Raw genomic sequence first — 15,281 nt, 5'->3', positions numbered from 1 at the left:
GCCAGTTGGTTAGAAGCATTGGTAACAGCCCGGGCTTATGACTGGCATCTGAAGTGAAGGGCAGTCTTTTGGGAATGAGATACTAACCTGTGGGATCTGATGCTATCTCTGGGTAGGTAATATCAGAATTGAATTAAGCTGAATTCTCGGACATCCTGCTGGCATACGAGAATTGCTTGTTGGTGTGGAAACTCACTCCGCTGCACACACATATATTGGAACTGAGACCAGAACCCAAAATAATGGGCTATAATTAAAATGCAATTTTAGGGGCGCCTGGGTGGCGCAGTCGGTTAAGCGTCCCACTTCAGCCAGGTCACGATCTCGCGGTCCGTGAGTTCGAGCCCCGCGTCAGGCTCTGGGCTGATGGCTCAGAGCCTGGAGCCTGTTTCTGATTCTGTGTCTCCCTCTCTCTCTGCCCTTCCCCCGTTCATGCTCTGTCTCTCTCTGTCCCAAAAATAAATAAACGTTGAAAAAAAAAATTTAAAAAAAAAATGCAATTTTAATTTCTGTCTCCCCCTGCCCTTTAAATTTTATTCCATGGGGATAATCTTCCCTTGACCCTGAAACTCACATCAGGGCAGCCACTCTCCTAAGAAATCTCTTCCCAAATCATTCTTCTCACCCATTAGATCCTATAAGACATGAATATAATTCTCACACCTTTTCTTTGCAGTTATGTAAATGAATGATGCTCTCACACTCACTGTGACATTAAATATCTATGGTATAGGTAGCACGAGCAAAACCAAGACAGGAAAAATGCTAATTTAGTATCCTATTTTATATGCACCATCTCATCAAACCACTCAATAATAATACCACACAGATACTCTTAGCTCCATTGTGCCAATAAGAAAACTAGGACATATGAAAGTTAAGTAACTTGTGCAGAGTCACAGGATACTGCAGATTATTAGGGCCCGTTCCCTAGATCGTCCTTAGTAGACAATAGTGGGGTTTGGTAACAAAGGCATTAATAGCACAGAGAGCAGAATTTCTAATTCACTTTGAAATAGGAAAAAATTTCTATGCTACATTGATTCTAAAAAAAAGTATGCTCTTTATAGTTATTGTTTCATTTGGCAAACACTTAGTTGGGATTGGTTAAACTATTAGAATAAGACAACTACTTTGATTGGAGTGTATTTTCAAGACATTTATTGAAAACAGATTAATTATCAGAGAAAACAGAGCTGTCTGAATCAGATAAATACACATGTGATGCCCTTGTGTTCCCAGAAGAAGATATTTTACCTCAACTTCAGAAGTGTATATAGTCAACTAATGTCCCCAGAATAGTTCCTAAGGAAGGAAGGCAGTATGCAGAGGCAATAAGTTCCTCACATTACACCAATTCCATCCTTGCAATTACCCATGCCACTTGTCATTTTTCTCTTTCATAATCTGTTGGTATTGTGAGATTCAATTCTGACTGATTCTATGCCCATTGTGATTTAAAACACATATTCAGAAAAAGCTGATGTAGAGTAAAGAAATGGGAAAATATACATATACATATACATATACATATACATCCATTAAGAGCTATCTGCATACCAAATAAGCACATCCAGTTACATTTTAATTTAACAGTTTATTATTTCAGGGAAATAAAATATGTGCTCACAAAACAATATTAGGTCACAGAGGCAGCAAGAGTACACTCACCATGGGACTTTTAAAAAGACCATAGACAGTATGCATAAGTGTATGCATGTTGACTTCTAAGTCAAACATAAGTCATCAGAAAGTGTGCTAAAAAGCCAAATGATCCCATATGCATAGAATATTTTAATTTCTGTCTCCTATTGCCCTTTAAATTTTATTTCATGGGGACAGTCTTCCCTTGACCCTGAAACTTAAAACATGGCATCCACATTCTGCTACATAATCTCTTCCAAAATCACTGTCCAAAAGACAGTTATTTTAACTTGAGATGCAATAATTATAATGCCAGAGTAAACTTTCTTAATTGTTCCCAAATACATATATCCTTTCATCCATACATCCACTCACCTATTTATCTAGACGCACAGATAAATAGATGGATACATGTATTTATATATGTATATCTACATCTATACTTGTATCTATCTACCTACCTACCTACCTATCGACACAAAGAGAAAGGAGACAGAGGACATAGAAGGGGAGAGGACACAGCCATGCAGTTTGAAGATAGAGAAGATGAAGAGGTAAAGTTACTTTTTTATAAATTTATAATATTTAGCACATAATCTAGCAACTATAAAACAAGCCAAAAAACTGTAAAAATAGTCACCTCAAAATATAACTAAGAAGCACTACAAGGATGATTACCACCACCATCAAATTTAGGACTGTAGCCAATTTAAATCTCAGTGAACAGCAGCAGAATGATGTGAATCTTCAAAACAAATACATAATTTCAACATTAAACTGAAATATTTTCTAGACCAGCATTATGTTATCCAAAGGAACTTTCTGTGATGATTGCTCCTGAGCAATTGAAATGTGGCTTAGTGCGACTGGGGAACTGAATTTTTAAGTTTATTTAATTGTAATTAATTTAAATAGCTACATGTGGCTATGGTATAGTACACAGTGCAGGACAAGACAGAAAAAAAAAAAAGTCAGCATATCACACAACACTGTAAAATGTTTTGTAGGGGCTCCTGGGTGGTTCAGTCAATTAAGCAACTGGCTCTTGATTTTGGCTCAGGTCATGATGTCACCAGTTGGTGAGTTCGAGCCTTGCATCAGGCTTTATGTTGACAACACAGCCTACTTGGGATTCTGGATCTTGTGCTCTCTTTCTGTCTCTCTCTCAAAATAAATAAGCATTAAAAAAATAGAGGTACATTTGGGGCACCTGGGTGGCTCAGTCGGTTAAGCATCCGATTTTGGCTCAGGTTATGATCTCACAGTTGGTGGGTTCGAGCCCCGCGTCAGGCTCTGTGCTGACAGCTCGGAGCCTGAAGCCTGCTTCAGATTCTGTGTCTCCCTCTCTCTCTGCCCCTCCCCTGCTCACGCTGTCTCTGTCTCTCCAAAATAAATAAATGTTAAATAAATAAATATAAATAAATAAATAAGTAAAGAGGTACATTCCCCTTTATCAGGAATAGTTATGGTTTTCTAGAAAAGAAGCTTTTCCCCCCAGACAAATCACCCAGAAATGATAAATTAAAAACACAAGACTACACACTGAATTTCCCAGAATGACAAGAACACAAGTCATTAAGAACTCTTGTAACCCAAATTTGAAGCCTGTGATTATGTTTCAAAATCCTACCAAAAAGAAACAAAGGAAGCGAGCAAGCTAAAACCTTCTATTCTATTCCCTGTGAAGCTATGTCTGTGAGCACTCCAAGTCGCACTTTCCCCTCCACTTCTATGGAAATACGGAGCTATAACTGACATACAACTCCGTATTAAGTTTAAGGTACACCACATGATTTCACATACATAATGCCAAACAATTACCAAAATAAGTATAGTTAGCATCTATCTACTCATCTAGCTAGAATTTTTGTTTTTCCCTCCTGATGAGTTTGGAATCTAGTCTCAGCAACTTTCTAACATAACATACAGCAGTGTTAACTACAGGCATTACCATGCAGGTTTCAAGGCACTTGAAACTTTTTACCCCTGCACACGCGCGCCTCTGAGCCCCAAACACTTCCGTGCTCGTGGTCCACGCGGCCAGCCCTTACCTTTCTCGCTGACGCTCTCGCTCTCCAGCTCCACGTCCTCGCAGCTGGTGTACTCCGGCGTGGATACGCCCTCCTCCTCGGAGCTGCTCACGGACATCTGCCGCTTCTTGCCGCCTCTCTTGGACCGGTGTGGCTTCGGCGGGGAAGGCCGCACGGACTCCGACTGATCAGAACTCAAAGAGTCGTTCCGCAGCATAGTCTCCACCTTCTCGCGCTTGGACTTCCTGATGAGGACGGCCGAGCTGGGGTCCAGGCGGCTCTGCTTCCTGAGGGGCTCCTGGGCTTTGGGCTCCAGGACTTCTGCGGGGACTGGCCCATGCCTGGGTGCCGGCGGGCTGTGGTTCGCCAGCTGCTTGGCGCCCGGCGTCCTGACTTCCGCAGTCCTCTCGGCAGAGTAGGCCCGCGGCGACTCCGGCGGCGAAGCCCTGGCGGGGGGCGGTGCGCGCTTGCCGGCCTTGGCGTCGGGCGGCGCAGCTCCGGCCTCAGTGCGCGGGAGCGCCACGTCGCTGTGGCGCCGCTCGTGCCTCGCGCGAGACACCCGGGCGTGCATGCGCATCTGCTGCTCCTCCGGCGGCGGTTTCACCGGGTACCGCGCCAGGTTCGGATCGCTGCGGTACCGGGTCTGGTACTCCTCCTCTTTCCTTTGCTTCTCATCGTCCACCGCTTTGCGATCCTCTCGTTTTTCCGGCACATCTGGGTAGTCCTGTGACCGTCCTTTCTCAAGCCGTCGACTTTCCCGCCTTTCTTTCCGCTCGCGCTCTTCCACGGCCCCCTCTCCCGGCTGCACTGAGGACTTGGGCACGCGTTTCCGCTCGCTCTTCTGGGCTCCTTTGCCATTCTGCTCAGAGAGCCCTGGAGTCTTCTTCCTGTGATACACAAAGGAACGTCAAGAAGAAAAGCAATGTGTAAAACTAAAAGTAAAGCTAAAAATGAAGACCAGATTATTCGTTATAATCCGATGTCTAATTAAACGATTTGATAAAGAACTACATTAAACCTGTGTATCTGATTAGCTTTCTAACTAAAGCTCCTTTATATTACAGCAGCCTAAGGAACTTTAAAAGTTGTTTTCACATTTAAAATTCCCTATAAATTAACTAGATTAATTAAAACCACCAATAAATTAATAAATGAACACGTTTTATGCTAACTTCTGCTTGTGAATGAAAGACTTAAAAATGTTTTAGATGAAACTAAAATATGTAAAATATAGTAGCACAAGAATACACATATCAGTTCAATTCTAAATATATATACTTGATATACATCTAGACAATACATTATCTGCAATCTTTTATTATAATAGAAACTTTTAAAGAAATGTAAATACAAGTATGCTCATTTCAAAAATCAAACCTAGTAGCACTTCTTTAATAGTAGAAAAAGGTAATTTTAACAAGCTTATGTGCACCCAAACACTTAAGGGAGATGGTTAGGAAAGAAAATGACTGAAATTTAGCCTTCTATTTGGGCAATAGAAATATTGAAATGTTTCAAATTATTATTCAGTTTTCCTCCTTCTCTTCCCCTCTTCCTTTCCATCTCCCTCATTTCAGAACACAGTCCAAAAAACAAAAAACAAAAAACAAACAAAAAAAAAAAACCACCAAAATAAAAACAAACAAAAATGGTTTTGTTTCTACTCTTCTCTCCATCCCATTTAAGGTACAGCAAAGATAAAAGGAAAGGAAAGGAGTTTGGCGACCTTTAAATCTTGTAGCTATATCATTCAGTTGCCCTTTCAGTCCTTTCTTATATACTGGAGTGCACCTAATTTGGGAAAGTTCCAGCAACTATACCAGAATTTATCAAAAGTAAGGACCTTGTCTAAGCACGCTGACACTATACAATATACCATGCAATTAAAGTGGGAACCTAAGCCTTCTTTTTTTTTTCTTTTTTTGAAACCCTGAGGCCCAGAGAAGGCTTTCCAGAGGAAACATTTTTTTTATTTCAAGTCCAAAAGCAAACATCATGCATAAAAATAAAAAAATAAAAAAACCAAGATGAGAAAAAGGGCAATTTCTATTGTGGGTCACCAAAGTAGTAGTTACTACGATATGCTGTGGGGTCAGTTTGAGGAGGGGCTAGTAGTAGTAGTAGTAGTAGTAGTAGTAGTAGTAGTAGTAGTAGAAAGAGTAAAGGGTTTCAAATGGCATAGGTAAGCAAGATAGCATGGCAAATTCTGCTGAAGACATTTAGTGCACATTGTTCTTTTGAAGCGAAAGAGATTGTCGTAAGAGGGTGGAATTGCAAGGGTGCCACTCCAGGTTTACAATGTAAGGAGTCTAATAGGAACATATATTAATGATCAAATACAGTTTTCATACAAGTGTGATGATTGTACTATAGATATTTAGTAGCTCATTAAGGCATCGCTGATCTTGTTAGAAGTTTACATTGAATAAATTTTTCCTTGAAATGCTGATAAATAATGCTTACCTTGCAAAGTTCACATGAGCATTAAAGGAGAGGCCATCTGTGAAAGTGCTTTATGGAGAGTGCTTTATATGTAGTGTCATAAAAACGAAAGATGTTCTGCAGTCTCTCTGATCTTTGCTTCCCCGAGTATGTGTTTCCCCACCTCTACCTCTAATTATTCCATTTCCACTAACTCCTGATGAAGAATTCTCCAGTAACTTTAAACAGACTGCCTGCCATTCTTTTGGTCTCACTTATCTCCCTGAAGTTGCCACCCATCTCTTCTTTTCCTTCCATACCCTCAACATCCTCACTCTTTTCTTATGTAGTCACATCATCACAAGTAATTTATATAATCAGCAGTAGCATTTGTCTCTATAAATCTTCAAATTTAATTTAAAAGTTTAAAACAAAAAGTTGGTTCTCAGTTCTTATTCTTGAATTCTTTATAGTTTTTTGTTTGTTGTTTTTTGGGTTTTTTTTTTTTTTTTTTTTTTTTTTTTTTACCATATGTCAAAAACGATTCATATTTTCCCTTTAGAAACTTTAGAGCTCCAAATTCTCTTATTTACAGGTATCATGTTCTGACCAATCCCAAATTGCACCTCCAATATTTTTGTCTCTTCTTAACCCACAATAGTTTGTCACCAAAAGCTATCCATTATACCTTCACTGAAGTATCTCTAGTGTCCTTTGTGTGTTCTCTCTGTATAGCTCAGGTGCATCCATTCTCTCTTTCTGAAATGTCCTCTCCTTCCTGTCTGCCTACCCTACAACTCCTGGGTATCCTGGAAGGCTTAATTCAGATGGCACCTTCTCTTTCCTGTGACTCCCAAAGTACTATGTATCTTCTAGATCCCAGTGTATCTTCTAGCTTTGATCAAATCAGCTTTCTGGTACAGTTAATTGCTCAGGTGTCTGTCTCCTCTAGGATAGTCTGTGGTAATTTCCCTGGGATCTGTCAGAAAAGGGACCATGTCCTAATCATCTTTATACTCTGGTTCCTAGCACAGTGTTTGCTTATAGCATACACATGGCTACTGGATTGATTAATAACTACATTCAATGAATGTGAGATGCTCCAAACTACCAATCTCATGATGAACAGGGCTATGTCCTCCTTGTTAACATGGTCTCCCAGTGTGCAGCATCCTGTCTCATCTTAAATGCATTGTTTGAATGAAGGAATGAATCAATTAAAGTAAGTTATCTGATCATGTTAGCCCATGCTTAAAACCCTCAATAGCTTTCCATTATTCCTAGGGTAAAATGTAACTTGGCCAATAGGCCCAGTATGACTTGGTCCCTGATACCTAACCAGCCACCTCTCCCCCACTCTACCATGCCCTCCCCTTCTGCTACTCACATTCCTGGCAGTGGGCATCCTTTAGGTTCTCTCATAAGAACTTGTTTCTTCAGGGCACATGCCTGTGCATATACCTGGAGTACTCATTCCATTCTTTACCTGGTTAATTCCTAGTCACTTGTCAGAGCTCAGCATAAAAGAAATGTCCTCCAAAAAACTTTGCTAATATACCTGTTCATCCTCCACTGTGTCAGGTCATAGTCTCTCAGAGCACACTTTCAAATTAAAGTGCTAGTTCTGTAAGTAAATACATGATCTAAGAACTTTTCTGAATTCAAGGTTGGAAGTTAGTGACTTGTTTACATCCGTGCATGTTAGGAAAGAAAAGCTTTTCAGTAAAGGTCTCCTAAAGAATGACACATTCTAGGGGCGCCTGGGTGGCGCAGTCGGTTAAGCGCCCGACTTCAGCCAGGTCACGATCTCGCGGTCCGTGAGTTCGAGCCCCGCGTCGGGCTCTGGGCTGATGGCTCAGAGCCTGGAGCCTGTTTCCGATTCTGTGTCTCCCTCTCTCTCTGCCCCTACCCCGTTCATGCTCTGTCTCTCTCTGTCCCAAAAATAAATAAACATTGAAAAAAAAAAATTAAAAAAAAAAAAAAAAAAAGAATGACACATTCTAGAGGTAAACAAAGCACCTCAGGGCTATTGTTGCCTTCCAAGTGGGGCCTGAGAAGTACTACCTCCACATATTCCTCTTAATAGCAGTTAAATTCCTGAAAATAGGTTTGCTCTCAATATAAAATCTTGTCTTTTGTTTACAGGGTTAATGAACTATTTATTACCTCTCTCTTGGAGGTTCACTTCTAGACCTCGATGAAACCTGCTTCTGTTCGGGCCCCAGGGCTTGCTGTGAGGACTCCGCCCCTTTGCTCCTGTCTGGCTGTGCGCTGGGAGGCGCTGTGTCCTGGGAGGAGGCAGCTGCTGTGCTCAGGGGTGTCTGAGACCGTGATCTTTCTTGGAGCCGTGCTTTCTTTTCTCTCGGTACCTCAGAACCAGCACCTGTAGCTGTATCACTTAGGGTTCCATCCTGACTTGGCTGCTGAGGGCCACTTCCAAAGAACCATGCCCCAGATTTGGTTAAGATTTCTTGTTGCTTTCGACATAAATTGCATACCCACATAACCTATTTGAAGAAGAGAGAACAATATAAATTTTCTATGCCATTTGGAAATGATGTATGTTTATCACATTAAAATATCTTTTAAGGAAAAGAATGGTTGTAATCTTTATACTTATCCTTGCAAATTTCTTGTGAAAACGATCCTTGCACAAGTTAAGTACCTGAATGCCTAGAGTGGCACCCACCTGAAACCAAAGCACCTCTAGGTTGCCAGAGTAGGGTTTTTTTTCTTGGTGTTCTTAACCACGTGATTCTGACTTTCCTTTTACCATGTATCCCTCACGTTTTATATGACTGACTCTGAAATTTCATTTAAGATATCTGTTAGTAAAAATGTTCTAAGAAGGGTAGTTGATTGATTAGAAAAATGCAAGGAGCTATAAAATTAATATTTATGTACATGAACCTCAATGTCTTGAAGGAGTTAGAAAATAGGTCTTCTCAAACTTTATGCATTATTAAAGCCAATATTAAAATATATTCATAAGGAACAAACAATAAAAGGTAGACACAAAAGGAAAGGTCAAGCTGTATATCTTCTCTAGTTTATTAGTAATAAACTAACCTCAGGTTGATATTATGCTATAAAAGTTTCCACACACATATTTACTAAAGTAATAAATTTAGGGCTAGGTTTATTCATTTGTGACTACTCCGATATAGTTTCCACTAGAGGAGCTATTTTGGAACAGTCATCTAGCAACATATCCACTGATAAATTATAAGATGTATTACCACCTAAAATAAATCTACATATCAGCTCTCCTCTTGGTGACATTTAAAATTGAATGTAACAACGAGGACAACGATGGTAACAGAAGTAATGAATAACAATAACAGCAAAACATAGTAGACACAGAGCCAAGATAGGTGCCTATGGCCCCATGGGCCTTCTCTTCAAATATCACCGGTACCTCTGCTTTGTGGTATAATTCCACCTCCCTGCCTCAGTTGCTTTCTTCTGAACACACTTCAGTTTTCCTTCGTACTTGAGAAACAGCACCCACAGGAAAAACTGTTCACCAAACTTCAGGCCCTTGTTTTCACAAATACTGATTCAGTCAACAATTACTCAAAAATATCACATAAGGGTGAATAAATTCCAGATACAGTAATTGAGAAACAGTTAACTGTTAACAGTCACCTATTAACAGGTAACTGTTAACAGTTAACTAACAGTTAACTATTAAGATAGTAAAAGACAAAGCCTTATTTAGTTGGCAAAAAGAAAATGTACCACTGAAAACATTTGAATGAATAGGAGAAAAACAACTGTAGTTATAAAATAAGATAAAATACAAGCTAAAGTGAGAACAAGAAAAAAAGGGAGAGAAGTTATATATTTTTAACAAGGAAGAGTGTATAGATGAACTGTTAAGAACTGCTGCTTTCCAAGAAAGAAAACTCAAATGAATTAATAATATAGGAAAAACTAAGACTTAGAGATGTTTACTCTAAAAAGCTTAAGATTGACAAAGCTTAATTCATTCCTCTACCCTTCCGCAGGTCATGAAATGAAAGAAACTAGATTCACAAAAGCAGTTAGTTGAATTCCCATATGCTAAGATGTTAAACAAGATACATAGTGCATTTCATAGGCCTTTAACAAAATAAAGGAAATATGGAACATATCTGTAATTTACAATGCTTCCCAAATAATACTATATTGTGCACAGTGTATCACAATATCTTTTTTTTTTTTTTAATTTTTTTTTTCAACGTTTATTTATTTTTGGGACAGAGAGAGACAGAGCATGAATGGGGGAGGTGCAGAGAGAGAGGGAGACACAGAATCGGAAACAGGCTCCAGGCTCCGAGCCATCAGCCCAGAGCCCGACGCGGGGCTCGAACTCACGGACTACGAGATCGTGACCTGGCTGAAGTCGGACGCTTAACCGACTACGCCACCCAGGTGCCCCATGTATCACAATATCTTTATGTCATGATAAGGTCCCTCAGAAGTTCTGATCAGTTGAACACAGTCTTATCAAGGATAACATTATAAGGGGCAATACCCCAAGGCCAGGACTCCATGCACAGTGACACTGATTCTCCTCTATCCAGACCCTGGAGGGGGACAGGTGATGCACTTCCTCGTGAATTGCCTCTTCAGCTGACAAAATAGTAATGAGAAGGTCTGAAATTACGCAGTTCAAAGAGATTGGTAAGAATCTCAGACTATTTTGTATCACCTAAGTAGACAACAAATTTGTATTTACTACACTGTAAGCAAGTATTATTCATCATCAAAAGTAAGGTTTTTAAAAAAAATATTAAAGTATATTTAGGATAAATATAAATTTCCTCTAAAACCATACAGAAAACACAATAAAACATATAATTAAAATAAAAATTCCAAAATGAAGTTAAGTTAAAAAAAAAAGAGGCAGAAAGGAGCATTAAATATGGGTAAAAAGAAGGGTAAAGGAGACTCTTCACTGCTTTGTACATCTGAATATTTTCTAGAAAATAATCTTATTTTGATTGTTTCATATTTTTAAGTGTTATAAAAATGGGTCAATTAAAAGTAATCGCTAGATTTGGACAGGTTCCAAATCTTGAATATGTGCAGAATTGCCACAGGAGTAATAAAAGCAGACAAATTATGGTTGTTGCCAAATTATTATTATTAATATTAAATATTAAAAGTCATTTAATTTCATTTCATATTGATTCAAAAGGTTACAGTTAGTAAGTAGAAGCAACTACTTTAATATTTTCAAAATACTACTTATTCACTTAAGTCTGGATATTTCATTAATTTTGTCTATTTTTAAGAGGAAAAATAGCATTTAAGTCCCAATTTTTCCTATGTTTAATTTCCTTGTGTACACGTTTTAAAACATGTATTTCAAAATTAATTATAAGTGTGGTCAATCTATCCTCCAATCTGAAAGCAAAACTAACTATAAAAAAACAAAATATTTTTTTATTAAAATACTATCTCCCAATCTCTACCATTATATAAATTACTCTTGCCACAAAGCTCACTAATAAAAAAGAAACTGTTTATACAAGTTGTAAAGAAAATAGATGACAACACAGTGGAACATTTGTTATTGTACCTTTCAATGCAGTTCATGTCAAACATTTCAGTATGTTTAAAAATGAGCCAAACCGTTGCTAAGAAGCAACACAGTTATGTATGTTTATAAAGCCTCTTTTTGAATTTAGCATCAAGTATTATGTTTGCCTTCAACTATAGATAATACAAAACAATGGGATAATAATCCAAAAGTGGGATGGGGAGCCTTTCTTGTTTTGTTTTTTTTTTTTTTTTTTTTTTTTTTAAGGACAAGATACAAATATTTCTACCAAAAAAAAAAAAAAAAAACAACAAACAACCCAATTTATTTAAAACACACACACACACACACACACACACACACACACACACACATACACACACACACGTTTTTAAATTTAAAGACTGCACCATGCAGGATTATACCCTGATTAGGTACCCTGGGATGTGTTCCAAACTAATCTAAAGTCTGTGTAATACCTTATCTTAACAATTTACAGATGTTAAGCAACCAAACACAAACTTAAATGAAAGATTATTGTGATAGAATATGGCTTCTGAAACTCCATGCAATACATCAGAATTATGAAGAACATGGGAAAAGTTTTTATTTTTAAAATTTTTCCTAAGTGTTTTTGAGAAAGAGAGCACGAGTGGAGGAGGGGCATAATGAGAGAGAGACACACACACAGAATCCAAACAGGCTCCCAGGCTCTGAGCTGTCAGCACAGAGCCCCATGCAGGGCTCAAACTCTTGAACTGGGGGATCATGACTTGAGCCGAAGTCGGATGCTTAACCGACTGAGCCAACCAGACACCCTTGGAAAATTTTATTCAGAACTTTTGCACTAATAGCATTTTAAATTCCATCTAGAGAATCCTTAAGAAATACAATAGACCATTTTATGGCAGAAAAATCATATTCAGATGTAAGAAATACTTTATACATGAAATGTTACAGATCCAGACATATAGAGCAGAAGAAATGTGCCTTAGATTTATTTACTCTCAATGATATTACTGAGGTGATTAGTGATGACAGTGAGGTACAGAATTCTTATGTTAACACAATTGTCTTGTTTATAAAAATCTGGGGCACCTGGGTGGCTCAGTCAGTTAAGCCTCTGACTCTTGGTTTCAGCTCAGGTCATGATCTCAGAGTCCGTGATTTCTGGTCCCACATTCGGCTCTGCACTGATGGCACAGAGCCTGCTTAGGATTCTCTGTCTCCCTGTCTTTCTGCCTCTCCCCTGCTCAATTTTTATCTCTCTCTTTCTCTCTGTAACATGAAGAATAAATATAAGCATGAAGACTTTTTACAAAGATAAAATGTGAAATACTGAATTGTATTTAATACAGCATTCAAAAATAGTTATACTAACATTTTGAAAAACATGAAAAAGAAAACAGGAGATATTCAGCTTTATTATAGATGCTACATTTTCTGAATATTTTTACTCATTTTCCTTACTTTCTCTATTCAGTGAAGGTACTCATGCTAGCAGAAAGCGTTGTGATTAAAAAAATAGAAGTCCTGTTTCCATCTCACATGGAATCTATTGGAATAAGAAATGCAGAAGAGCAGAAACGGAGCTCTGTGTGACCTTAACATTTAGTAAGAGCGAAGAAGGAAGATTTTTAGCAAGGAATACAAGATGAGGTGATGCAAGTAGGATGTAGACGAGAACAGAAAATTATCATTAATATCCAGAAACCAAAAAAAGATAGGTAGTCCTAAATTACATAGACTCTATAGGAAAAAGATGAGAAAGTGTCTATATGTGAAATTAGCACCATGGAAGAAATCACTAATGTCTGTGAAAGATAATTAAATACAGCTTTAGAGACTGGAGTCAGATTATTGAGAAATAAAAGGAATGTAACAAAGTGGAGAGAGTATTAATTTAGGTTATATTAACAGGTAGCTTGATTTTAAAGATTCTTAGAGAAAAATCAGTGGCTAGAGAGAGAACAGGTCAAAGACAAAAAAGTTTTGATTATTTTAAATTCTTTAATAGTTATATGCCAAGAGGAAAGGAGAAATAGAGAAGGCAAGGTTGAAGACACAGGAAAATGAAGGGGTCAGTGATGGAGTGAAATCCTCACTGGGCAAGAGGGGTGGTATCCAGTGTGCGGATGTGAGCATTTACTTTCCATGAATAGAGGAACATCTTATATTATCATGTCAGTCAGGAAATATAAAGTAAGGATTGGTGTGTGTTTGGATGCTACTAAAACACAAAGATTCTTGGGCTGAATTAAAAAAATAGTTAAGGCTTTTGCTATATATAAAAAGAAATGCATATCCAACAAAATTACACAAATAGATAACCTAAAGGGATAGGGAAATGTATCTGCTAAAGAGGAACCAAAAGAGAATAAAAATACCAGTATTAGAATTCAGTTCACAAAAATTCCACAATGGATTCCCTACATTTTATGCTCAACTTAACACAGCAATCAGAGGGACCTTATTATAAAACCTGAAATATATCAGTTCACTTCTCTGCTCATGTATTTTATAAAACTTCCAAAAGGAAAAAAAATAAACTAATGAAATAGCAACAGCAATAACAAAAGACTGGGAGTAACGCACGCGCACTCTGAAACAAGTACCAAAGAGAACTCTCTCATTGTCGCCTGCTTAGTAATCAATTATTTTCTACTGTCTCATCTACTAGTGTCAAAAAAGTTGAAATATCACCTTAATAATTTTGTCCCCAGTTTCTGCTAGTTTTGGCTCAGGTCATGATCCCATGGTTCATGAGACTGAGCCCCACACTGGGGATTCTCTCTCTCTCCCTCTTTCCTACCCTCCCCAGTGGCACTCCCTCTCTCTCTCTCAAAATAAATAAATAAAACTTTTAAAAAGCATTTAAAAACTTAATAAAATTAGACAATAACTCAAAATTCTGGAAATAGCATAATTTTGGAAATAAAGCAACATATATATAAATGTGACAAGGCCAAAAATATCACAAGAGACATTAAAATAAGTATGGATCTGAATAATACTAAAAATATAACCTATCAAAACTTGTAAGATGCACCGAAAACACGTCTTAGAGAGAAAACTTAGCATTAAATACTCTATTGCGAAAGAAACAATTATAAAATCAATGATCTAAGTTTCTACCTTAAGAATAAAAATGAATGAATTAATTAACACAAATAAATATAGAAACACAAAGAAGAAAATAATAAAGATGAAAGTGGAAACCAATAAAGTATAAAATTTGAAAATCAATAACCTAAAGAAAATCAGTAAAATAAAAACATATGGCTCTCGCAAGGGACTAATAAAATTGATGAACATCCCCTTGACTGATCAAGAAAAACCATAGAGAATAAAACTACCAAAAGGGAGGGCATCATTAAGTACCGGGATTAATTAAAAAGATAAACGCTGGAATATTATTAACAATTTTATGCCAATAAATTAATTAACATGGATCAAATAAATTCCATAAAAATGTCAAATTAGCAAAATGGACACAAAAAGAAATAGAAAACCTGAATATTCCTGTAACTAGTATAGAAGTTGAATTCATAATTAAAAGACAACTTACAATTAAAATGCCAGAACCAACTATCATCACTAGAAAATTATTTTTAACATATTTGAAGAGCAAATTATATCAATCTTACAAAAGCATT

The 15,281-nt window shown here is 37.6% G+C and overlaps 1 protein-coding gene across 23 annotated transcripts in view; it reads right to left on the bottom strand.

Moving 5' to 3' along the window:
* Positions 1-15,281, bottom strand: part of RIMS1 (regulating synaptic membrane exocytosis 1) — a 489,665-nt gene that overhangs the window by 219,300 nt on the left and 255,084 nt on the right. For all 23 annotated transcript variants that reach the window (XM_045498708.1, XM_045498709.1, XM_045498707.1 and 20 more), the window contains 2 exons: positions 8,262-8,602; positions 3,696-4,561 (listed from right to left, as the gene is read on the bottom strand). In XM_045498708.1, coding sequence (XP_045354664.1) covers positions 3,696-4,561; positions 8,262-8,602 — 1,207 coding nt within the window. The remainder of the gene's footprint in view (positions 1-3,695; positions 4,562-8,261; positions 8,603-15,281) is intronic.

The sequence above is a fragment of the Leopardus geoffroyi genome, chromosome B2 (assembly GCF_018350155.1).
Source record: "Leopardus geoffroyi isolate Oge1 chromosome B2, O.geoffroyi_Oge1_pat1.0, whole genome shotgun sequence".
Classification (NCBI taxonomy): Eukaryota; Metazoa; Chordata; class Mammalia; order Carnivora; family Felidae; genus Leopardus; species Leopardus geoffroyi.
This window is presented reverse-complemented; position numbering and strand designations above follow the sequence as displayed.